Source organism: Sander vitreus, chromosome 5 (genome assembly GCF_031162955.1).
Source record: "Sander vitreus isolate 19-12246 chromosome 5, sanVit1, whole genome shotgun sequence".
Taxonomy (NCBI): Eukaryota; Metazoa; Chordata; class Actinopteri; order Perciformes; family Percidae; genus Sander; species Sander vitreus.
In genome coordinates, this window is record NC_135859.1 from 7,360,001 (window position 1) to 7,386,016 (window position 26,016).

A 26,016-nucleotide genomic window follows, 5' to 3' on the forward strand; every position below is an offset into this window, starting at 1 on the left:
ACAGCATGGTGTTCATTTTGTAAATCATTGTCAAATTTATTTTAAAATAGATGTCAAAACAGGGAATGCTTTAGGGCGTGGCTATACGGCGACCTGTCAATCACGACATGGCCCTGTGTACATAAAATAAAATAGCCTTACTACATTCATTTTTGGTTGTCTGTGTTTTCATCTTAAACGTTGATCCTCTCACTGTGTGTTGTCTCTTCATCAAAGTTAATTGTAACCTTTTGCCTAAAAATGTTCAGCATTCTGCCAGCCAAGCTAGCTAGCTACTGCCGGCGTAAGCTAGTAACTTAAAGCCAAGTTCAGACAAAAAACGAGACTAAACAGTGTTAGAATGATGCAAGTAAAGTTGCACCGGTCTGAACCGGCCTGTCTCAGCCTGACTAAAGCCAGCTGATGGTGTCGCTGTGACTCAGCTGGTCAGGTCTTAGAGGCTGGTTTTAGAACGAAGGGAAGCCACCTGTTTCAACAGCTAATACCAAAGTCAGCTTGTAATGTCAGCTACTAAACTATAGAAATACAAAAATCCATAATCTATTTAATTTTAATGTAATGAACTGTCAACTGGTCAAAATGGCAGAGTTTGAGTGCCCGCGAGCACGGTACGTGGTCAAGCAAGCTAGAGAGTGACTGAAGAGAGGTAGCGGCGTTATAACAAAGCAGTGACAAAAATAAATTAAGGGCCGTTTTCGCCGATTCATCACTAGAAATGCAACTGTAGCAAGCATCTCTCTATGTATTCAAATTCAGACGTAACATGATATCCGGCCACAAAAAAGCCTAAGAAGTGACAGTTAAAAGAGAGTTGTTTCTATGCAGATGACACACCGTCTCGTCACATTGTTGTGAACTGGCAGGTTTTAGAATGTTGCAGACTGGCACGTTGCAAGTAGTTGCAAGTTTCAACTCGCAAATCTTTGGGTCTAAACTGGGCTAACAGAAAGCTTGATTTTGCTGATTTTCTGTTCTCTCGCATCGCCAGACCTTCCTCCACAGCGCTACGGAGGAGGGTCTGGCTAGTCCACACAGCATTCCTGGATGGGAGAAAAACATGCTCTGGTTTATTGGCATTTCTATAAACCAATCACAATCGTCTTGGGCGCTGCTAAGCCACAGACACAATGATGGTGCCGCTGCAAAATAGCCTCGGGAAGGAACTTATTTTGGTGGAACGTGTACGTTCAAAAGTTGTTTTAGTCGTGCAACAAAAAACTCAGATTGGACAGATAGTCTAGCTAGCTGTCTGGATTTACCCTGCAGAGAGGAAGGTAACGGACATCTGTGGAACGTCGTCGAAATAGACTACCCACCGGTAAAACTCCTTCGATGATTCACTTCAGAAGGGTGAAAATGGGCAACTTTCCCTCTTTAGATTTTAGCTTAGCACAATTGCAACCATAAACAACACTGGTTTGGTCGCGTCATCCTCCACAGCTCTGCCCTCTAGTCAAAAATCTTCACATCTGGTTGCAAAAATCCAAGATGGCGACACACGTTAACGCCAAATTCAAGGCTTCAAAACGGCAGTCCACAAAACAATGATGCATGTCACGGATGCTACGTCCACTATTTTGACAGTGTATAGTTCAAGGCCACCGGCAGTTTGAGCATTTCTGCTGCATGGTTGGTTTAAGGACTGAAAATAAAAAGCGATCCCAGTCTCTCCTCAGTCATAAGACTTATTAGTAATACTTTCTAATTCTAGTGTACTGAACTGGTTTGACCTCATCAGTACTCATAATACTGAAAGAAAAATGCCCCAAACGCTGCACATTTCTAATAAACCATTTGCATATAATCCTATTACAAGTACAATATTAGGAAGATTTAGATAACGTTTTAATGCACGTGTCGTCAGGGTTGATCAACTACAGGGTTATCTGCAATGTATTAAAGGGACAGTTTAAATGCATTTGTCCAGGTTTAGAGACATCTCTGAGATGTCTGCCGCCACCCAAATACAACGAAAGTGATTTAGTTTTGTTAGTGGTGATCACAGAATTACATTTAAAAAATTCAACATCAGCATCTCTTCCGCAAATAATTGTTTTGATTGCTCTGGAAACATCACAGACCTCTCTGTCGACTGGTTTCATTGGGACCATGTATTGTATATATGAGACTAAACAGTGTTTAAATTAGTATATATGTAATCTGTGGATTGTCATGGGTAATATGATTAATGACCCTTTGATGCCTGTGCATATTTATATATTTCGTCAGAAATGCAATCACCTGCATATGCATATGGGCAGAGGCTGGTAATGTTTTTTTTGCATAACTATACAGTAGCAGAATTACTAGACATGTTTGTACTATCATCCTGTAACCATAGCAACAAAGACAGACCTGACCTAAGTTGAGGCAAAGTGGTTGAAAGAGGAAATGAACGAAGCACAATGTTTCTTTACTACAAGCTGGCTCATTTGAGGCGAGGCAGCTTTATTTGTATAGCACATTTTAGCAACAATAGATGAAACATTAAAGCGCGTTCAAAGCAGCTGTTAAAGAGACATGTGGTGCATAAAAACTTAACGCTGCTTCTCCATGTTTAGTTCTGACTCTGGGGACAGAAAACAGACCTCTTCCCAGACGTGCAAATGTATTTCGCCCCGAAACTATTCAGTGCTTTATTGAAGGTCGCATGGCATGAACATTTCACTTCATGAGTTTTTTTTTAACATTAATATGAGTTCCCCCAGCCTGTCTATGGTCCCCCAGTGACTAGAAATGGCGATAGGTGTAAACCGAGCCCTGGGTATCCTGCTCTGCCTTTGAGAAAATGAAAGTTCAGATTGGGCCGATCTGGAATCTCCTCCTTATGATGTCATAAGGAGGAAGGTTACCTCCCCTTTCTCTGCTTGGCCCACCCATGAGAAAGACAGAGCAGGGGCGGTTCTACATTGAATTACACCCAGGGCGAAACCCCCTTCGAGCGCCCCCCCCCCCAACAACATAAGTGAAAGAGAAAATTATATTTCTCAATTGCACAAATCCTTCATTAGAGCATCTGAAAAACACACTGAAGAGAATCCAGTTATTTAACTATTGCAATTACAACAGGACACACACTTTTTAAGGTGAACAATCTCCACAATGAACACAATTCTGCACAAAATATGACAGTATAGGTTATCAGAACTTAAAATAAATATACACTATATACATAAATGTGCCAACAATATATACAATAATAAATTAAATTGAAGGTGCTGCTACTGCCGAAAACATGTCTTTTCGCTTTTTTGTTTTATTTGAGCCGCTTGGGTAACTTTGTTTCATTTTCGCGTTTAGACCATTGACATAAAAGAAAGGTTTAGACTCGTCTTGCTCCGTCTCTGTGTACTTCCGAGTTCTCCTGTCACCGTGTGTTTATTTTTCGCGCCGGGCCCGTTACGGACTAGTCCATTTCATTGTGAAAGTAGGGGGTGCAAGCAGGGCGCATGCAGCTGCAAGGAGGGCGCCGATTTGCCAATTCCCCACACAGTGAAATGGTAGATAACAGAAAACTGATTGACTCATGATAAAATGCCGCCCCTGAGAGTGAGACATCATGGCTTGCAAACAAGCAAAGTGGCAGTTGGTCAAGGCCACACCCCCACCCTCCACCTTGCCCCCCCCTCTCTCCTCCTCAATAGCATTTAAAGCTACAGACAGAAATGGCACATCCAAAGGAAAGCTCATTGTGGGACTGGCTCTAGTGGCTGTAATTCTGCACCAGGCTGAATTTTGGGAAAGCGACTTCAGATACAGTATTAGGGGACCACTAAGGCCTATATAAAAGAGACTTCAGATACAGTATTAGGGGACCACTAAGGCCTATATAAAAGAGTCTTCAAATACAGTATTAGGGGACCACTAAGGTCTATATAAAAGAGACTTCAGATACAGTATTAGGGGACCACTAAGGCCTATATAAAAGAGACTTCAAATACAGTATTAGGGGACCACTAAAGCCTATATAAAATAGTCTTCAAATACAGTATTAGGGGACCACTAAGGCCTATATAAAAGAGACTTCAGATACAGTATTAGGGGACCACTAAGGCCTATATAAAAGAGACTTCAGATACAGTATTAGGGGACCACTAAGGTCTATATAAAAGAGACTTCAAATACAGTATTAGGGGACCACTAAGGCCTATATAAAAGAGACTTCAGATACAGTATTAGGGGACCACTAAGGCCTATATAAAAGAGTCTTCAGATACAGTATTAGGGGACCACTAAGGCCTATATAAAAGCATTCAAAGAGCAGCATGTCATAGGACCTTTAAGTAGCTGCAGTATTTTCAATTCTCTGAAAGAGAGGAAGCCAGTGTAAAGACATCAGCACTGGAGTGATGTGATCCACTTTCTTAGGCTACATTTACATCGCTACGTTTTGGTTTAAAAACAAATATCTTTTGCTACATTTACACCTCACATTCCCCCTGCTCTGGCGTTTCAGCGCCCCTAAACCGGAGTAATGTGGAAACACCTCTGACCCCGTTTTGGCTTGGAATCTGCGGGGTTGTGTTGCAGTCTCAACGGCCGCAAATGGAGACCTTTGGCAACACCGACACTGACGCCGATGCCTGATTGAGTCATATCGGTCATATATACTAACATTACCATGGCAACTACCAGCAACTGGCAGAGTATACATGCAGGCTCCTGTAGTGATGGTCAAATGAAGCTTCGCGAACCACTGTCTTTATTTTCTGAGCTCACTAGATGGCGCTCTCTGTTCAAAGAAAAAGGTTAAAGGAATGGCAATTCAGTGTGTTTTCAACCCTTTGTTGAACAGAGAGCGCCATCTAGTGAGCTCAGAAAATAAAGACAGTGGTTCGCGAAGCTTCATTTGACCATCACTAGCCTCCTGTTAATACCCAGTATACGAGAATGTTGATGGTTTGGGCGTGTTACTTTAAACGGAGATTAGTTCTTCTACTGGAGCTTTTGCCTCAAAACTCCGCTTAAAAACCAAAACGTAGCAATGTAAATGTAGCCTTGAGCCCTATTTGCACGGGATTAGTATTACCTGGTGACCTCTGGTCATTTGTAATAATTACGGAGGTTGTCTGGGATGTTAATCCCGTGCGAATCGGCCATGTCTGTAATTTGTCAAATAAAAATTCCCCTGCAAATGACCTACCATATTTCGCCGTATACCGAGGTCCTGTGATAATATTAGTCCTTTGTGAATCGCGTTTGGCTTCGTCCGAAGGGTTGACGGTGATGCTGTGTGGGTGCCGCCGCGGCGGGGACAGGGGATGTGCCTCTGGTAACCTCTACCAGGCCTGGCCCAAAAAGATTCGGAAACCCAGCGGTGCGGCGTCCTCGCCCTGGCTGTCCTCCATGCGCCTCCGGGTACCCAACTCTCGGGGTACAGATATGTCAGTAATTTGGAGTAAAAGCCGGCTTTGCTTATCCCGTGCAAATATGCAACACGAAACTCAGATGTATGTGTGTGTGTTTGTGTGTGTGTGTGTGTGTGTGTGTGTGTGTGTGTGTGTGTGTGTGTGGGGGGGAGGGGGTCATTTCTAAATCACACGAGGCTGACAACAACTTAAGAGGTAGATTACTCCCCCCCTCAAAAAATATGACAGACAAACCACTGCCCAAAAAAAGAGGTAAAAAGTAACCGTTAAGGGGGCTCAAACCGTGGTTGCATATCCTCATTAGGGCTGTTTCTTAGGGTTTCTTTTCCCGAAAAGTTGCATCTGTCTTAACTTTATTGCAGTATTGAAGGAATAAAAACACTGAAAATGAATATTCGAATCCCAAAATTGAAAATCAAACAGCTACCCAACAAATGAATATCTGTATAGTGGATTTTCGGACCTAGCCCTTCTTACTAGTAAATATATGTTTTCCAACGATTTCAGACACAGGATATGACGTGTTTAATGGGGGTGGGAATCGATTGGCGCCTCACGATTCGATTCCGATTCAGAGGCCAACGATTTTTTTATGTAGATTTCCATGGGTGATCTTTAAAAATATACATATAAATCTGAGTTTGCTACTCAGAGTTTGCTAATCACTTCCTAGACAAAGCAGCTAGACAAAGCTTAGATTTTGACATATGCAGTATTTGTCACACACAAGTTTTAATGAAATGTTTGGTCTACTGAGGTTTTTGTTTTGTAGTCATTCCATGCTTAAGCCTTAAACATGCTCGTGCAAGTCACCTTCTCTCCCAGTAATCTTCCATGTCGGTGGCTGTCATGTTTAAAGGTGGAGAATTGGCTTCTTAGAACATGAAACATGAGGTGGTCAGATGGAATGTGATAAAGTAGATGAACAGCCTATGTGTGTTTTGCCTCATTATTTTAAGTATGTCTCATTAGATCATGTGTATATATACAAAATGTATTTATTTTTTCCTTTTGGCCATTTTTGTGTGTTTTCTTTTTCTGCACTCTTGCCTAAACTCTAAGTTGTTGTCCATTATCCCATCCTCTTTCAGTCACTCTGTTTTCTGATTTGTACTTGTCACATTTAAAAAAAAAAAAAAAAAAAGATTATTAACTTATCAGAATCGTTCTAGAGGGAATCGCGATGCATCTAAGAATCGATTATTTTTCCCACCCCTAGTGTTTAACGCTCAAAAGGTTTTTGGGGAGGAGGACCCCGCGGTTATAATGTGTCCCCCCCCCCCAATGTTAAAACTAAACCTACGCCCTTGCATGCAGTTGTGTTGGGACCAGGTGTTAAGCTGATAAGCCCTTCCAACTCCCACAGCAGACTCCCCGACCTAAACTCCCAAACGCTCACACTGTCTCTATTGACTGTGGCTGGCTCGAACCAAAAAGGAAACAGCAAGTATGTGTGTATGTGTGAGAGGGAGAGAGTGTGTGAGAGAGAGTGTGGGCGTGCGGTAAAAAAAACGAGAGCGGTAGAGAAGCCATTATATCTCACCAGGTGAGGTCAAAGGTCTGCATCTTTGCTGCCGAGCTTGGACTGAGCATTTTAGCGCGGCGGCGAGCGCTGGAGACGGTCACCATGACAACCCGGAACAGCACAACTGCGTTGACCTGGGGGGGGGGGAGGACAACAGCATCACACATGGCCTCCAGCAAACATGAGATGTGACGTTGAACATCCACTTGGCCTCAAGGCACATGTAGAGGAGGGCACATTTCCTCCTGCACGGAAAATCACATCACACTAAACACTACTCAGCTGATGCCCTTTATTTCATTTTATCTCTGCTCCTCGCCTATCTGCGATGGAAAAAAACAATATGGAGAAGGTATATGGAAGCTCAGTCTTCATGTGGATGATAGAATCTTCTGCGTTCTTTGGACTCATCTTGTGTTGTGTGTTGACAGCATGGTGGTGCAGTCAGTGGGGGAATGTAACTAAGTACATTTACTGAGTACTGATTTTCAAGTAACTTTACTTTAATTGAGTCTTTTCTTTTCATGCCACTTTCTACTTCTACTCCGCTACATTTCAGAGAGAAATGTTATACTTTTTACTCCACTACATTCATCTGACAGCTTTAGTTACTTTACACATTAAGATTTTTGCACACAAAACACATGCAGTTTATAAAATCTGATGTTTTATTATAATCTAAACTAGCCAACGATATAATGGCCGACAAGTCCAGCTGAAATGATTAGACCATTAAACACACAACTGTTTGGATCCTTTCCAGTTTCTAAAATGGGAGGATTTTTCTTTACTTTTAATACTTTAACTTAATTTTCCTGATGATACATACTTTTACTGAAGTAACATTTTCGATGCATGACTTGTAATTGCAACAGAGTATTTTTACAATGTGGTCTTAGTACTTTTACTTAAGTAAAGAATCTGAATACTTCTTCCACCACTAGGTGCAGTCAGTGGTTAGCACTGTCGCCTCACAGCAAAATGTTAAATGCATTTACAGAGATAGACCTTTTCGTTTAAAGAGTAAGATTATTTTTGTTTAACATGAATCAAAAACCCGCCAGACTCCATTTAAATAAACAATACTTTTAGAGTGTATAGAGCCATTATGTTTTTGAATGTAAACGGGTGAATTAAAGGGTTTATTTAACCAGAGGTGATTGTTGGAACAGTGGAAAGACGAACCAAGACAGCTTTTGATAGTGTCGACTCTAAATGAAGTGTGCTTTTTTAAATGGAGTCTGGTGAGTTTTGTGATTTTAGGGCTGTTTCATGTTAAACAAAAAGGATCTTACTCTTCAACAAAAAAAGGTCTATCTCTGTAGGGATCCTTTCCATAATGTTGTCAGACACTTATGTAACAAATATGTAACAATATGGGCACGTAAGTGGCAAAAACAGCACTTTAAGTGGACGGAAATTGAACGTGTGCAATTGCCCAATAACTTTTCTCGCTTAATACAACTAATAATAAATACAAATAATAAATAATAAATATTGTTGTTCCAGTCAGTCACTTAGACACAAAAACATAGGAAAATAGGGTCCAGGTTAAAAAAATAAAATAATTAAGTTACCCTTTAACACGAAGTGTATGCTATCACTGTATGAATGTAGGATTGATTCAATAAATTATTACGGTCCCTTCTTTTTCCTCTTCCTCCTTCAAATGTTTTAAATGAACTAGTTTTCAAATATTTTACTAGTCATTTCAAACACCATTATACTCGCAACACAGAAAACAATTTCAAGGTTTCCTAGATTTAAAGAGTATGATCTTTTCAAAGGCTAAAGGTTGTTTCAAAAAGGTCCACAAATAAACATGACCGCAGCACCCATAAATGTCAGTTACATAGAAATGTAGGGAAGAAAGTACAGGAGGCAGGTGAACACACACAGACACACACACACACACAGACACACACACACACACACACACACACACACACACACACACACAGTGCAGTGATTACATACCGCTAAGACAAATATAACAGGTCCCACAAAGGCCCAGATAGTGTCAGTCTTCACATTGAGCCAGCAGTGATCATCTGCCTTGTACTCATCCACTGATACTGCCAATGTTACACCAACTATTAGAACAGGTAGTCCTGGAAAACCAAATGATAAAAGAAAATGAACAGTGGCAGTGTTGTGACAACAAAATAATCAGCGTGTTTCAATACATATTTAGTCTGTTCTGTTCTCTTCTATTTAGTCTGAAGAGGAACATTGATTGGGCACATCTGCATCGGGAGAGCTGAGAGGGACACCTTAATATTGAGTGTCTGTGATGCTTATTCACACACTGTTCTCAGCGACATAACACACCCTCACAGATGGATTCGGGGGAACATGCACAGTAGCAGCTGCAGGATGTTTAAAAAAGAAACTGGGTTAAGGGTTGACATCACATCATGTCCACCACATAATGTTTCTTTAAGTAGTGATATAAGTTAACATCAATAAATCATCAGTGGATGGGACAAACAAGCCTAAAAGTCTAACAGCCCCACTAGCAGCTCCTATAGGCTGCAATGTTAACTAGAACTGCAAGCAGTTACGACGGGGTCCAAGCCTCCTGGCGCGAGTCACTCCCGACGACCGCGAAATGGAGCGCGAAATCGGGATCCAAAGCGTAACGGTGGGGAGGGAAACGTCAGGATATATCGAGAGGTGTGAGCCGCAAGATCTGTGGTACATCGCCATTGCAAATATCCCATTAACATTGGTTGAGTAAAAGGGCCAAAACGAGTCTACGTTGACTATAGCGCCCATGCCCCATTTGCATGCATTGAGTTATCAGCCAAAACACATAAACGTTGATTATAGCGCCATCTAATGGCTGATTTTAGCCAAATTTGGTAAAGAGCATCGTAGTGCTAAGTGGAAAAATAATCTCGAGATTTTTGCTGATAGCATTTAATATGACCAAGATATGATAAAGTTTGTGTTTTGGATGCTAGCTAGGCAATTTAGTTTGGTCGTAAATTGCGCATACTTTAACGTAGCAAAATTCTTTTGATAACTTTTGGTCAGGTCCATCTGGAGATGCTATGTACCAGATTTCGTGTAGATCGGTCGCACAGCCTTTGCTACCGCGGTTCCTAGAGCCTTGGGCCAATTACAATCCCCAAAATGGAAGCGCAAAGAGGCCCTGAGGCTGGCATTAGAAGACAGGCCAGGGGTCGTTGGAAGCAGTGGCGCCGGCAGCTGTAATCCTGTGCGCACTGTGCGTACATTTTTTTCTGTGAGACATGCAACGCATCTAATGATAACAATGCGTAAATGTGCACAGGAGCAGCAGCCGACAGCAGCTCTGTTCTGCTCTCTGCTCTGTTCACAGAACCATTTTTTTCATTGATTATAAGTTATTTAGTGTATTTGCACGACGTTCCACTTCCGGGATTGCTCCGTTGCTGCCGGAAATTCCGCCCAATTTCACTCTTTTCGGCCGAATGTCCGTCACCTTCCTCTTTCTTTGTGTTGGCGTTCTAAACTCCGGTGGATTTATGAGGACTACGGTTAACTGCTCCTCAGATCTCTGCAGGGTAAATCCAGACAGCTAGCTAGACTATCTGTCCGATCTGAGTTTTCTGTTGCACAACTAAAACAACTTTTGAACGTACACATGTTCCACCAAAACAAGTTCCTTCCCGAGGCTATTTTACAGAGGCGGCATGGCTCCTTCCGGGGCTTAGTGCCGCCCATGACAATTGTGATTGGTTTAAAGAAATGCCAATAAACCAGAGTACGTTATTCTCATTTCACGAACAACCCATCCACTATTAATTGCAATGTTTATTTTTATGACTCGATAAATTGGTTGCTGGACGCTGAGTTATTGCTGAACCCACAGACGGAGATATAGCATGTTGTTTGAATCATGTGTGTTAACATGGACATAAATATTGAGGTTATGAGGCTCATCCTGTTTTTGATCATTTTCAGGATATGATGTTTACGTGGCACATTATTCATATCTCCATACAGGCTCGCCGACAGCTGTCTGCTCTGAGTGCATCCACCTCTCTCTCTCTCTCTCTTCTCTCTCTCTCTCTCTCTCTCTCTCTCTCTCTCTCTCTCTTACAAAACACTTCAGTGAAATATTTTTATGATCTGGTCATTATGATGTGATAAACGTAGGCTAGGAGCACACTCTCATACACATTGAATATTATAAGAACAGCTGATTTCTGGCGCAGTAAACGGTTTCCGCAGGTGGGCGATTCTTGTGCGTATATGAAAAAGAATCCTGCCGGTCGATGCCACTGATTGTTATTGGATTGAAGTATTATGGTACATGTCCATACACGCGTTGTTTCCACTGAAGGGATCGCCCCGCTTCCCAGCATTGCACACTTTTTGGCTTACCACCAGCAGTTGTCAGTTTCTCTTCACTGACCACTGACAAGGAAAGAAAATAGTCTCCACCCTCCTACAACCGAGATGGCTGCACCTGATTGGACGAACGCGTCAAGTGGTTCTGTCTGCTCCCGGATTTCAAAACCGACCCTGAAAACATTTTAAGTGAGAAATAGGCGATGCAATTGCTGAATCTGTCTTAATGTGAGATTGACAGCGATAACTTTTAAAGATTTGTATCAGCTTTGTATCAGCCAGCAGCTCCTCATTTGCATGAAGTTGCCTGGATTCAACTTTATGCAAATGAGGAGCGAGCGACTTGACGCCCCATTTCTCCAAAGTCCCTGCGACGCTACCAGGGACTATGGGAGCAGCCCCGCATTGCAGGGCTGCTCCCATAGAAATGAATTGGGAGCATGAAAATGACCCTGACAATGGACACACACCATTACCCCTATTCGCTGCGTTCCAGAGGCGCTGCGGCCCCCGCATGCAATCGCTGCCGTTCAAGTCAATGCTTGATATTTCACCGGCCGCGTCCCAGAAGCATGCGTGAAGTGGCTCTCCGCGTCAGGTCTATTTTCCCATGAGCCGTGGGGCGTTCGCACAACCGGGCAGGAAGTGAAACAGCAAGAGCATCCAGTCAAACTAATTAAAATGACCATTCCCTTTATTGTGAATCGTATCGTAATGGCAATAGCAGTCAAAAATAATTGCATTTAGATATTTTCCTAATATCGTGCAGCACTAATAAAAATAAAAGCATTTCATGTGACAGTTTTTTTTATTTCAGTTCCCAGAAGGAAACAACTAGAAGTGAGCCCCAGCGGCTGTGTGACCCTGCCTGTCTGTGCCCTGCTCAGCCACTGTGTCCCCACATGAACTCTCTCTATCATCTGTCTGAGAGAGAGAAGGCATGCAACATGCTCATTCCTCCAGCAGCCCAACCAGGCCTTTGGCGAGGGCCCGGCCGGGGCCAGTTCCAGACTGATGGTAGCATTAATGTAGAGCCATAGAGTTTCTGTGACAACAGAATCATGGACGGAATTGAGAATTTAAAGAAGCTACAAGACTCCATAGGGCCCTACATTAAGTCAAAGCTAAACGCTAACTGGAGATTTGAAAATATGACTATGTCTTAGTATCCAACCGAGTCGCCAAACTGTAACTAGTTTTAAAAAATGTCTTAAAAACACGTTAAAATTTTTTCCCCCAGTGGCTTAAGCTTAGTTTATGGTCACAGCGGTGTTTCCGGTGCCAGGTGCGTGAGCCATAAAATGACGTCACCATGGCTGTCGCAGCGCGGGGTCGTGCACCTCGGATAACTACGCGCCCACTGCGCGCGCTGCGCTTTCAGTTCAACACGGTCGGCTGGAAAAGAGCAGGTTCGCTTCTACAAACATCTGTGTGATTCTTCATGTACAGACCACAGAGTCAAACATCTGTGTGATTCTTCATGTACAGACCACAGAGTCAAACATCTGTGTGATTCTTCATGTACAGACCACAGAGTCAAACATCTGTGTGATTCTTCATGTACAGACCACGGGGAGTTAAACAGCCTTAAATATGGGGTCAGAAAGAGAGATACAGGAAAGTGTGGAAAAACATGAGAGGTCGTCTTGTCAAAGCCCAGTGGACCACTAGGCTTGGAACGCACTGGGGGAAATCCTGGTGAGCGTCAAACACTTCATTTCCTGCATTCTGGTGACTTTTTCTGGAAGAATTTATGGTGCAAATGTCTTTTAAATAATGCAAATAATGGAAATTATTCTTCTGCTGTATTGTTCACCATTTACATCTCAACAACAAATATGTTAGAGTACGAGACAGTGTTAAAGCCAGAAGGTCTAAAGTTTAAATCTATCTTTTTTTTTCTCTTCACTTCCGGTTGTGTTTCTTTAACCCCCTCCCCCCCGATGTAGCAAAATAGACCCAGTTCTTGTTTTCCGTATATCTTTTGAGCCCCCTTTTTACCTCTTTTGGGGAGTGGGTTGTCTTTCATATTTTTTGAGGGGGACAAATCTACCTCTTCTAAATATTGGGGGGGACATTTTCCCTGCATCCCCCCCACCCCTGCTGAAGTCTATGTCTATGAACCAGGCTAAAGTAAATTCCCCTCGCAGAGCATTTTACAAGTCAGGTCATCAGGGATGGCTAAAACACAAATAAACTGTACATGTGAGCACTTGCTATGGATCTCAGACTTAAACTCTCTCTGGGAGATACGTATTATAAATCACGACTATATTTTGTCCAGTGAGTTTACACTAATTTCTTCAGGACGTCGCAATCTGCTGCCTCCCTGAAAGACTAACTGTTACTCCAAAAAGTTTCGCACAATCCTCACATTGGTTATGTGTAAAATTGGTGGATTGCAATTTGTTATGTATGTGCAATACACTCAGCACTTCATCGATTTTTATTATTTTATTTTTTGTCTCTCTTTATCTTTCTTTATCGTCTTTATTCAGTTCTTGTTTGAAATATTTTTCTGCGGAGGAAGGTCTGGCGAGTCCACACAGTATTCCTGGATGGGAGAAAAACTTGCTCTGGTTTATTGCCATTTCTTTAAACCAATTACAATCGCCGGACGGAACCATGCTGCCTCTGCAAAATAGCCTCTGGAAGGAACTTGTTTTGGTGGAACATGTGTACGTTCAAAAGTTGTTTTAGTCGTGCAACACAAAACTCAGATTGGACAGATAGTCTAGCTAGCTGTCTGGATTTACCCTGCAGAGATCTGAGGAGCAGTTAACCGTAGTCCTCAGAAATCCACCGGAGTTTCCAGCGGCACCAGAACAATCCCGGGAATGAAACGTCGTCCATATAGACTACCACATCATAATTCAAACTCAAACTTGACAAGTCACTGAAGGGAGATGAGAGTTTACCCCAGCCGATGATGTAGTAGAGCTTCATCCTGTGGTCCTCGCTGATGTTGACGGACACGACTTTGCTCCAGAGCAGCAGGCCCTCCACCAGCATCCAGGAGAAGGAGGCCATGAAGAAGAGGTGGAGTAGTGCAGTCACCACGAAGCACGCTGCCTACAGGATTAAACACATACAGTACAAAGGTGTTTTGTGGACTGGGTCTAGAGCTCGGCGTTATATGGAGAAAATCAAATATGACAATATTTTTGACAAAATACATTGATGTCGATATTGCGGCGATATTGGAGGGTTGACTCTTGGTGCTTTCACACAATATTTACACAATAAGAGTTTTGATAAATAATCACCATTAATGTGGATACAATAACTAAGTAATGTTATCCTGTTCCCACCGTGCGTACATTTTGTTTCTGTGAGACATTGCAACACATCTGTTGATAATCATTTGTAAATGGGCACAGAGGAGCAGCAGCTGACAGCAGCTCTGCTTTGCTCTCTGCTAAATTCACAGTAGGCTTATCAGTAAACACCTCAAATTTATTGAGCTTATTCCCTGGAGCCCTTATGTTTTCTCTCACCGCAGTTTTCCTTGGATGCACCTAAATCATTGTTGCAGCTGTCACTGTGGTCCTGCTTGGGGCCCTGCTATGCCCTGCTACGCCCTGCAGTACCCTGCTATGCCCTGCTATGCCCTGCTACGCCCTGCTATGCCCTGCTATGCCCTGCAGTACCCTGCTATGCCCTGCTATGCACTGCTATGCCCTGCTATGCCCTGCAGTACCCTGCTATGCCCTGCTACGCACTGCTATGCCCTGCAGTACCCTGCTATGCCCTGCTACGCCCTGCAGTACCCTGCTACGTCCTGCTATGCCCTGCAGTGCTCTACTACGCCCTACAGTACCCTGCTACATCCTGCTATGCCCTGCAGTGCCCTGCTATGCCCTGCAGTGCCCTGCTACGCCCTGCTACGCCATGAACTACTACAACTACTATTTCTAGTCATAGTTCCATTATCTTTATTGTGACTATACTGTAATTGCTGTAAACAGTTCATCATACCCCCAACCGGCACCGTCAGACAACTGCTAACCAAGAGCCTGGGTCTGTCCGAGGTTTCTCCCTAAAAGGAAGTTTTCCTCACCACTGTTGCACTAAATGCTCGCTATTGGGGGAATTACTGGAATTGTTGGGTCTTCGTAAATAATAAAGTGGTCTAGACCTACTCTATCTGTAAAGTGTCTTGAGAAAACTCTTGTTATGATTTTATACTATAAATAAAATTGAATTGAATTGAACAGTGAACACAATTTGATCCTTAGAGGATCGATCCCAGAAGTGCCCAGACTACCTTAAAAGTCACGCCGCTTCGAAAGTTGGGGGTTAGGTGGAAGCTTTATAAACTTTGTGAAACGCGGTCTACCACAAATTCATAATATCGCTATCAGTAATGGTGCCTTGTTGCAAATTCGGCAATTGCGATTTGCTACATTGAGTTATTTCTTTCTTTGAGTAAAGACCATTTTGTCTCTCCCAGCCTGTATAGCTGCAAATGAAGTCAGCTGCTCAGATGCTGCACGGAACATGCCGTTTATTTCTTACTCTATATCATTCATTTTCTTGTGTTGCTTTTGTTTTCATGCAGTTCTGTTGAATAACACAGCTGTCATGGACATAACAGATCAGTAAATCAGTAAATAGAGATGTGTCTCCTTCAGCCATCACGCTACTTAACTGTTGTAACAACCTGAAGCCTAAGGTTTTACAAAATGCTTCAGCATAATATTTTAACGGTAGAAGAAAACCTGACATATAGCCTGGACCAGTATACAGTTAAAGAAAAATCGGTGTCTCTACCTACACACTTATACTCACAGCTAACACACACATAACAGGCACTCTCCCAACACTAGACATGCCTTTATGGGACGCTTCACACTACCTTTACCTAAAACTAATAAAGAAAACTGCAATGTTTAGGAACATATTACCACTGCATTTAACAAAGATAACAAGTGAGATCAGTTTTAAAAAGAGACTAAATTTAGCAATTACTCAAATATATATCATCTTAAGCTGCATATTATATATGCACATATGATTGTAGGGTTGTGAATGCGGATTCATTTTGTGTTGTTTACCTAAGCACAGACACACTGGTACAACGTGTCCATTGGTTACTTATTTCAAACGTTTGTTATGAAGGGAATGTAAATATATCAGTAGAACTATATTTCATGGATAATGTTGAATTATGAATTAGATAGTTAGTAGATAGTATTTATTTATTGTATTGACAATGTGGAAGTATTAATGTAACGTTGAATGTCTTGTTTTGTTTTATCTTTTGTGTGGACCGCAGGAAGAATAGTTGGAACTATACGGTAACAACTGATGGGGATCCTAAATAAAAAGTTAAAAAAATAAAAACAAGAACATTTTTTTGACTTGGTCGACATGATGCGATAAAAGTATGCTCTGTGTAGTAGCACACTCCCTCATACACATCAAATATGAGGCTACGTTAACATCGCTACATTTTGGTTTTTAAGCAGAGTTTTGAGCCAAAAGCAATCTCCGTGCACACAAGTGTTTTTAGTTCCAGTAGAAGAACTAATGTTGGTTTAAACTTACACGCCCCAAACCGCATATCTTACGAACATTCTCGCACATTGGGCATAAACAGAAAGCAGCATGTATACTGCGCCAGTTGTTGGTAGTTGCCATGGTAACGTTAGTAGCTTTAGTCTCAGAGAACGAGACGTCATGACTGATAAGACCCAATCAGGCGGAGAATTCCAAACCAAAACGGGGTCAGAAGTGTTTCCAAATGTCTCCGGTTTAGGGGCTCTGAAACGCCAGAGCAGGGGGAATGATAGGAAATGTCGCAAAAGATACTCATTTTAAAAACCAAAATGTAACAATGTAAATGTAGCCTGATAAGAACAGCTGGTTTTAGGCATAGCAAACTTTTTCGGCAGGCGTATGGTTTTGTGCGTACTATGGAATAGAATCCTGCCGGCGCCACTGCCTCCAGTCAAGTCTTGTGACTGCATTGTACTGTGTTCTAAACTCGGGCTGAGAAATGTGATTGTCTATGAGCACATTTTTGTTTTGAGAAGAATGTAGAAATCATTATTTTTTTTAATCGCATGAATACTTATTTTACCTCCTGTTACACACTTCACATGTGTCATGAGTGGAGTCTCACCTCATTGGCAGATGCCCAATCACTGCACATCAACAGCAACTCAGCTAGGCCCAAAGCCACGATCAGGTTCTTATGGACGGTGGTACGGTCGGATTTAGGGACACTGCACACACACACACACACACACACACACACACACACACACACACACACACACACACACACACTTTAGAATATTGAGTGAAATCTGACATCATCTTCAATTTCACCTACGAACACCTCAGTGCGGTCCATTGGTAAATAATGACAAACAATTTGACTGTGGACCACAAATCCTCACAAAATATCTCCCCTCCCCTAGCCACTTAATACCCGAGTACACACCACACACAAACACACACACACACACACACACACACACACACACACACACACACACACACACACACACACACACACACACACACACACGCACACACACGCACACACATCCATCCATGCATCCATGTAGACACACACAGCATACTATATTTGAGTGAAAATCTCGTAGTAGTTCTCAGGATTTTTCAAAAATGTTGTCACCGCGGTGCTGTTTTTTTTCTTTTTATTTATTGATGTGAATCTGCGAGGGTTGTATGAAATGCTTTTCACCCTCTGCGCCTCACAGAGTGCACTCTGAGATGTGTGTGACTCACCCCACAGCGATGAAGAGGACGAAGGTGAAGAGGAGGCCACACAGAGACACTCCACAGCCGATGAACGTCAGCACTTGCAGAGCTTTTTCATTCTCCGGGCTCCTCTGGCACGCACACACACACACACACACACAAAGGATGAGCTGTAAATAGCAGCACATACTGTATATGAAAGTCTATGCAAAATACTGAAAATGATAATTGGAGAAAGCAATGTTACCTGGGCTTCATAAACCTGCAGCAGCAATGCAAAATTGGTGGTGTGGTTGCAGTAGCACACAGTGTATCCATATTCTTTGGAGACTACATCACAGCCTTTGGTATTCCACCACCCACCGGCCTCGGGACTAGTGAGACACAAACAGCACATTCTTACATATCTACATACACACAGGAATGCCAAAAATGACAATGTTCTCCTGTCTAAAGGTTTTTGCAGCATTTGTCCCATTCTTTTGATGAAACAGGTAACATAACTTTGGTATTACAGAGAAGTATGAGGCCTCCAAATTGCCCACACTTTTTTCAAAACGTTCATTGGTAACTTACGTGAGATCAAAATCCCAGAAGGCACACACTGGATCATACACAGTACCAGTGGGATTCTGTAATAAATATCGAAAAGTATATAAGGAATATGATATTTAATTAAGAAAAAAGAATGGTGGAGATTTGGGAGATTTTGCTAACCTGTACTCTGTGCTGGAGCTGGAAGCGAACTGCTGTGCTAACCGGCTGGTCGTCTCCCAGCACTGTGGTGGACATGACAGAAGAGCCCAGGACGGTGCCCAAATACCTGGTTATGGACACAAAGTCACACATTAAAACAATGAACACAAAGAGCAAGCTAAACCACCAAATGGACGAATACTATGTTTTACTATAAGAAATAACAAGAAAGAAAGAAAAAATATATAATTTATATTTGTTTTTGCAAGTAAATTAGTAAGTAGTCTTGCATTGCCAGACCTTCCTCCACAGCGCCGCAGAGGAGGGTCTGGCTGGTCCACACAGCATTCCGGGATGGGAGTGAAACGTGCTCTGGTTTATTGGCATTTCTTTAAACCAATCACTAAGCGCCGGACAGAGCCACGGTGCCGCTGCAAAATAGCCTCGGGAAGGAACTTGTTTTGGTGGAACGTGTGTACGTTCAAAGGTTGTTTTAGTCGTGCAACAGAAAACTCAGATTGGTTCAAATTGGCTCAAATTGTGCAACCATTGGTAGTAGCAAAGCATGTGTTAAAATTACGTGCCAGTACCAAGGAAACAATGCCAATGGAAAGTCAATTAGGATCCTTTGTCGTGGTGGACATAAGTAGGCTATGTCTGGTTCAACACAGCCCCTTCTCAATGTCAGGTGAGTTGTATAAAGAGCGTTAAAGTCTGTGTTAGTAGTAATGGGTCAAACAAACACGGGACTTTTACCCAGGAGGTTGCTGTTCATGTCCCGTGTGGAACCAAACGTCAACATTGACTTTTTTGATTAAACTTCTTAGGTAAATCAAAATATGTAACACATAGCCAACATAACATACTTAACTTAAGTACGTAACGTACTTATTTTGACCCCAAACCCCAAACCATTTCCTAAATCTAACCAAATAGTTGGGTTGCCTAAACCTAAATTGTTTCCATGGTGGACATGTAATTTGTAGTAATTATCACATGACGTGACACCTACACATACAGTAATGCGGTGATAAGAGGTCGTAGTCATTTCAACTATTTCTTTCAGATCAGTTTGGAAAAAAGTGAAGGCCTAATCAATATTTTGGTGGACAAAACCACTTTTCAGCATGCTTACAAGTCATTTGCAGGCTATAGTGTATTATAAGGTGTACAAAACATGCAATACTGTGACATGTGTGGTGATGTTAGGCCTACAGTAGAAAATGACATGAAAATTAAACAAAAAGCGTTCATTTTCATGCTTGTAGGTTACCTCTGGCTGCCATCAGTGACAGTAGGGACCATGGTGATGTTCCCCTCCGGATTGAAAGGCCGCAAAGAGCCGTACCACGTGTTGACCAACGTGAGCTTATGGAAGCCTGCACATTCAACACAACAGCAAGATGAGGCATTTCTTCAGCTTGTAACAGACAGCCAAAAAAAAACAGAACTAAGAAAAATGTAGTTTGTTTAATTAGAATCACTCATTTTTCAAGATAAATGGTTAAGTTAGTGGTTAGTTCAAGTGGATAATACATAATTTAATGGCATTATCCTACCATTGTTACGGAGATCTTGTATCTTCTGATGTGGGACTGAAATACAGTCTAGGTTGGTGTGTTTCCCTGTCTCAGGCCCACAGAAACTTGAGCCTCTGGATCCTTCCTGCAGCATCTGCTGCTGCATCTCCAGTTCTGAAAAAGACAGGACAACAAAGAGAAAAGAGTTAATGTTCAATTTCTCTGCATTAAGAGTCTTGAGAAAGTGTATCTTGTCTTAAGTCACATCATTAAAGGAGACATTTTTAGGTTTATACCTGCATTTTGGGTTTCTACATCCCTACCTTGCATGGCAGCTGGATTCTCGCTATATCACAAGATCATGCGAGAATCACAGGATCACACAGGATACCTGGCTTTAAGTAATATGCTTGTGTCTGAACTACCAACTTACCGAACCAGTGAGGAGCTACTGGCAGCTACGGGCGTGGTTTAGGTGTGTGATGGCCGGAACTGTTTGTTCAAACTTGTCAGGTATTTTTTTAAGGTGCCTACCCTTTTCCCCATAGGTTCCAATGATAGTTTCTCAGATGGTTCTGTTATAACAAACCATCTGGCGTGTCAGGTTACCTGTATCCACCCTCTGTCTAAAACTCTCTCTAAATCCCCCTCCTGAAAAGCTTTCCAGTGTCTTGGGAGAAAAATATGGCGCGCCTTTGCAGGTAGCACAAGCACTGAAAAGTGACTTTTTCATGATATGTTCCCTTTACACATTTCATACCTTGCACAGGAGCTGGATTCTCGTGATATCACTAGATCATGCAAGAATCACAGGATCACGTCACACGAAAATCCATCTTGCCTGGCTTTAAGTAATGTGTTTGTGTCTGAACTTCCAGCTTACCGAACCAATCCGTGCTTAGAGAGGAGCTACTGGCAGCTACGGGCATTGTTTAGGTGTGTAATGGCTGTTTGGGACTGTTTGTTCAAAACAACAATGTCAGACGTGATAGACAGATCATGATCGTTCATCCAATCACTAAACCCCCTCTCAAAAAGCTTGCGATTGGCTTGCGAGAAAAATATGGCTTCATTACAAGTGTGTCTGATGTTTTTGGTAAAGACTTTACTCCTTTGGCTAATAAAGTAGAAGAGGATCTAGACCGCTGGTGTGCCCTGCCTCTGTCACTGACAGCTCGAATAAGCTTAATTAAAATCATTGTTTTGCCCAAGTAGAGGATGGATACCCGACCCGAGCCTGACGGGACCCGATGGGACCCGACGGGACGGGTTCAGACAGATATTTAGAAATGATGTTAGGGTTGGGCTCGGTCACATCAGCGCGATAAGGCATTGAACATTTTAAATTTAAAACAGCTTATTATGTATGTGTGTTAACGTGTGCTTGTTGCCCTGTGTGAGCACTGATGCGCTCATCTTTTGACATTTCCGAATGCCTTCCTACAGTTGCTTAATAAAAGCGGGCTTTCCACACAAACAAACGTATGTACATTAGTATGAGAAAAAAATGAGATTTTAACTGTGTCGGGCTCGGGTCAGGCTCTGACATAAATATCTAAATGCCTGTCGGGCTCGGTCGGGTTCGGTTACTGCTCTGTCGGACGCGGGCCGGGCTCAGACAAATGCGGCCCAAGCCACGCTCTATGCCCAAGTTCTTATATATTTTACAGCATATTCCTGTACTCATAACAAAAGCATCTTATATATAACTCCCACACTGTACACCGGACATTCAAAAACCATACATCCACGCGTTCCCTGGATCCAACTGAATCACGTGATATAGGCCACGCCCATTTCCGCCTTGACTTTTATGCGTGAAAAATCATGATTTATCAAAAACCTACTTTTTCGAACTCCTCCTAGACCGTGCGACCGATTGGAACGAAATTTGGCAGTTATCATCTCCAGATGGGCTAGACAAAAAGTTAATAAAAAGAATTTTGATAGGATAAAAATTGCGCATATTACGCACAAACAAATTTCTGTAGCTAACTATGAAAACACCAACTTTGCCATATCTCAGCTGAAATAAATGCCATAAACGCCAAACTTTAGATTCTTGTTTGACATGACCCTCGGAAGGGCCCCTACGCGTTTTACGAAAATTGGTCACTATGGGGTGCTACAAGTACAAAAAGTTTATATCTCATGAACCGCTCATCCGATTTTTACAGAATTTGTTGGTTACCATCTAGGGCCACTCCTGAGCCCAACCCTTGAGTGGGGTACTGAGGGGCCAAAGTGGGCGTGGCCTATGGGACCCACGTCTAAATTTCCTACTTACACTAACGTGAACAACTTTAAATTTACAGGGTAGATAGACAATGGGTCATGGACCACACCTACCAAAAATTACACATGTGGACCACTAGGTGGCGCTATAATGTTTTTTTGTCTTTAACTCCCACATTACACATCGCACATTAGAAAACCATACATCCACGTGTTCCTTGAATCAAGCTGAATCACATGATATAGGCCACGCCCATTTCTGCTCAAAAGTTTTTTCGCAATATCGCGCAATGCACAAAACCAGATTTTTCGAACTCCTAGGCCGTGCGATCAATCTGCATGAAACCTGGTATCTCCAGATGGACCTGACCAAAAGTCATGGAAAGGATTTCGCTACATTAAAGTATGCGCATTTGATGACCATACAAATTTTCCTAGCTAGCTACCACACACATATCTCGGCCAGTCAGCAAAGAACTTGAGATCCTTGTTCAACATCCCACTGTGATGCTCTGTACCAAATTTGGCGTAGATCAGCCATTAGAGGGCGCTATAATCAACGTTTATTTGTTTTGGCCAATAACTCAATGCATTTAATGGGAAATTTGCAATTGTAATATCTCTGCCACAGTAAGTGCTATCAACACGAAACTTGTAATGCTTGTTCGGCATCCCGCTCTGAGGCTCTGTACCACATTTCGTAAAGATCGGCCATTAGAGGGCGCTATAGTCAACATAGACCAGTTTGGGCCCTTTTACCCCTTCTTCAAACATACGGTCTTTTGGAGCTAAAAGCTAACACTCGCCCCGTTCTGCTGATGTATTTGTTGTCTTCCTAGCACTTACATAAGGTTTTGTATCCAGCCTAGAAGTCCAGAGTTTTTCGGGGTCTTTGTGCAATTAATCCATACTGTTACATCCAATATTGATACACTGTATGTAAGAAATGTAAATAGTTTGTCCTTGTATTGTAACATTGTATATGTTTAGTTTTGCACTGGATGACTCCAAATATATAGAACTGTTTTAGACAACCCAAATGCTTGTGTGGCATTGCTGTGTGTGTGATATCAATATATATTTGTGAGATTTATGTTCCGTTTTATTTATTTATTTGTCTTCAAACTTGGTCCTACAAACTTTTTAACATTCAAGTGACCTCACTGCAGCACAAATATTCTAGCACATTCTAAATACAATAGCCCAATTTTTCCTGAAAAAAATTATGTTCATAAATTGACTATGGACAACAGGGTTGATGTTTTACAAGCTTTTATAGAAAATAAAACCAGATGGACCAGAGGTTGTCAAAAATCCTTTAGGGCTCTGGGATATTTGCAACGGCAATGTACCGCAGACCTTGCGGCCCACACCTCTCGATATTTCCTGACGTCTGCCTCCCCACCGTTACGCTTTGGGTTCCGCTTTTGCACGCTCTCTAGGTCGCCGGGGTCGACTCGCGTCAGGGCGACTGGCACAATGAGGCTTGGACCCCGTGATGATTGCAGTTCTAGTTTAGTACTATTCTTTCTGAAATAATTCATCATGATCATCTTAATTATGATATATACACTGTAAATTTGTATCAACATAGTCCCTAAACATATGTAGAAATGCAGGAAATGGGACATTTTCTTGGTGGAGGACCCCCAGACCCCTGGTTTTGTGACCCCCCCCACACACACACACACACACACTTCTTGAACCAAAGTTACACCCTTAAATATAATCCAGTCCAATACAACAACATCTACAACTCTGGGCTCACCTTGGAAAGGAATTCATTCACTCAGAACTCAAAATTTGTTGTATACATTGTATATGTATCTATGGAACTATGAGCACACACACACACACACACACACACACACACACACACACACACACACACACACATATATATACACACACACACACACACACACACACATGGGTTATATTTGGTTTTATTGGGTTTTATTGCTTTTATTGGTAACTGCTTGAACATGACAACATTGGTTCCATTGCACATTATATTGCAATTACTCTGGTGAGTAAAGTTTAATAATCACTGATAGAACTAATGACCAGTAGCCTGGTTTACACAGACAGAGAGTGGGTCTGGGCAAGCTTCATTCACAGCTCATTTCCAAAGGGGCGTCACCAACGGACGCCGCTCAAATGCCTCTGGGTGCAATTGGATAGTCCTTCAACCAATCAGACCAACGATCTGGGTGACCTAGCAGCTACAGCGGCATCAACGTGTTAATGCGCTTCGGTGGCCGTTATGTTGAATGTAAACAAAAAGCTGCTTGTCGTCGCTGCGCTATCGTCATTGTGTAAAGCCCGCCTCAATGGTTGTGATTGGTGCCACGATTTGGAAAAATTGGAAATGGGCTTGAATGGGCTCTTGGCCAAACTGACTTGCAGAGAAAATCTCAAATTTGGCAGAAGTTCGTCAGGATTTTCCCAGGCTAAATGACCAGAGCGATGTAAATGAAACCCATGCTGTTTTAAACTGTAGTTTTGCATTAATGCCAAGATATACACTTTGATGTTGATATCCTCACCAAACTGGATAAACAAGATTATGGCATGCCAATCAGCAAATGAATATATAAATGTGAAGTCTGAATGTACGGAATCAAAGTCTGAATATATTCAATAAAAATCGATGAATGTAGCCCGTTCTATGCTACAACAAGTGTGACATTATGAGTGAGTAGGGTTGAGCATCGCTTTGATTTTAACAATTCTAATTTCAATTCTGATTCTTCCTTTTGATTCCGGTTTCATCGATTCTCAATTCCGATTCCTTGAGGGGTGGACTATAAGCAATAACTATAAGCTTTATCAAAAAGGAGAGTTTTAAGCTTACTCTTAAATGTGGAGACGGTGTCTGTCTCAGAACCAAAAACCGGAAGCTGGTTCCAGAGGAGTGGAGATAAAGCATTCCATATAACCGAACCTCTGTAATTTCAACCAAACTGAAGTCAAGATGTTCGACAGGTAACAGTAAAAAAGAGTTCATTATAGAATTTCACAAATAAGAGAAACATTTTATTTTGATTCAATGATGATTTACAATTTTACCAGGCTTTTTCAATGTAAAATAAAGCCACACTTTTGAGCGCCGCCTACTCTGCTCTATGGCTGCAACACAAGTGCCTGCCAGATCCAACACTTGCGCGTGTTAACTTGGAACCGATGATCAGATTCGAAACGATTCAAAACGATGCCAATAAAGAAACAATTCCATGGGATCCATCCCTCCATCGCCGTCCGAGGCGTTCCCAGGCCAGAGTGATGTAATCTCTCCACCTAGTCCTGGGTCTTCCCCTAGGCCTTCTCCTAGCTCCTTTTATTATATATATACATATATATATATATATATATATATATATATATATATATATATATATGTATATATATATATAGGTTTAATTCCATATATTTAAGGTTCATTTCCAAAAAATTTGACTTTCATTCCATATACCAGAACTAAACACATTTTATATAATTTGCTGAACTGCATGCCATAATATATATAGCGTCCAATAAACATCTGGTTTGATTTGGTGTATTAAGGTAATGTTTGTTTTCCACTCTGTTACTG

The 26,016-nt window shown here is 42.0% G+C and overlaps 1 protein-coding gene across 1 annotated transcript in view; it reads right to left on the reverse strand.

Annotated features, from left to right (window-relative positions):
* Positions 1–26,016, reverse strand: part of adgrd2 (adhesion G protein-coupled receptor D2) — a 59,677-nt gene that overhangs the window by 15,587 nt on the left and 18,074 nt on the right. The window contains exons 9-18 of the mRNA XM_078249615.1: positions 20,226–20,360; positions 19,940–20,045; positions 18,688–18,793; positions 18,547–18,602; positions 18,218–18,344; positions 17,998–18,101; positions 17,363–17,465; positions 14,154–14,307; positions 8,872–9,005; positions 6,913–7,028 (exon numbers count right to left, since the gene is read on the reverse strand). Of these exons, the coding sequence (XP_078105741.1) occupies positions 6,913–7,028; positions 8,872–9,005; positions 14,154–14,307; positions 17,363–17,465; positions 17,998–18,101; positions 18,218–18,344; positions 18,547–18,602; positions 18,688–18,793; positions 19,940–20,045; positions 20,226–20,360 (1,141 nt within the window). The remainder of the gene's footprint in view (positions 1–6,912; positions 7,029–8,871; positions 9,006–14,153; positions 14,308–17,362; positions 17,466–17,997; positions 18,102–18,217; positions 18,345–18,546; positions 18,603–18,687; positions 18,794–19,939; positions 20,046–20,225; positions 20,361–26,016) is intronic.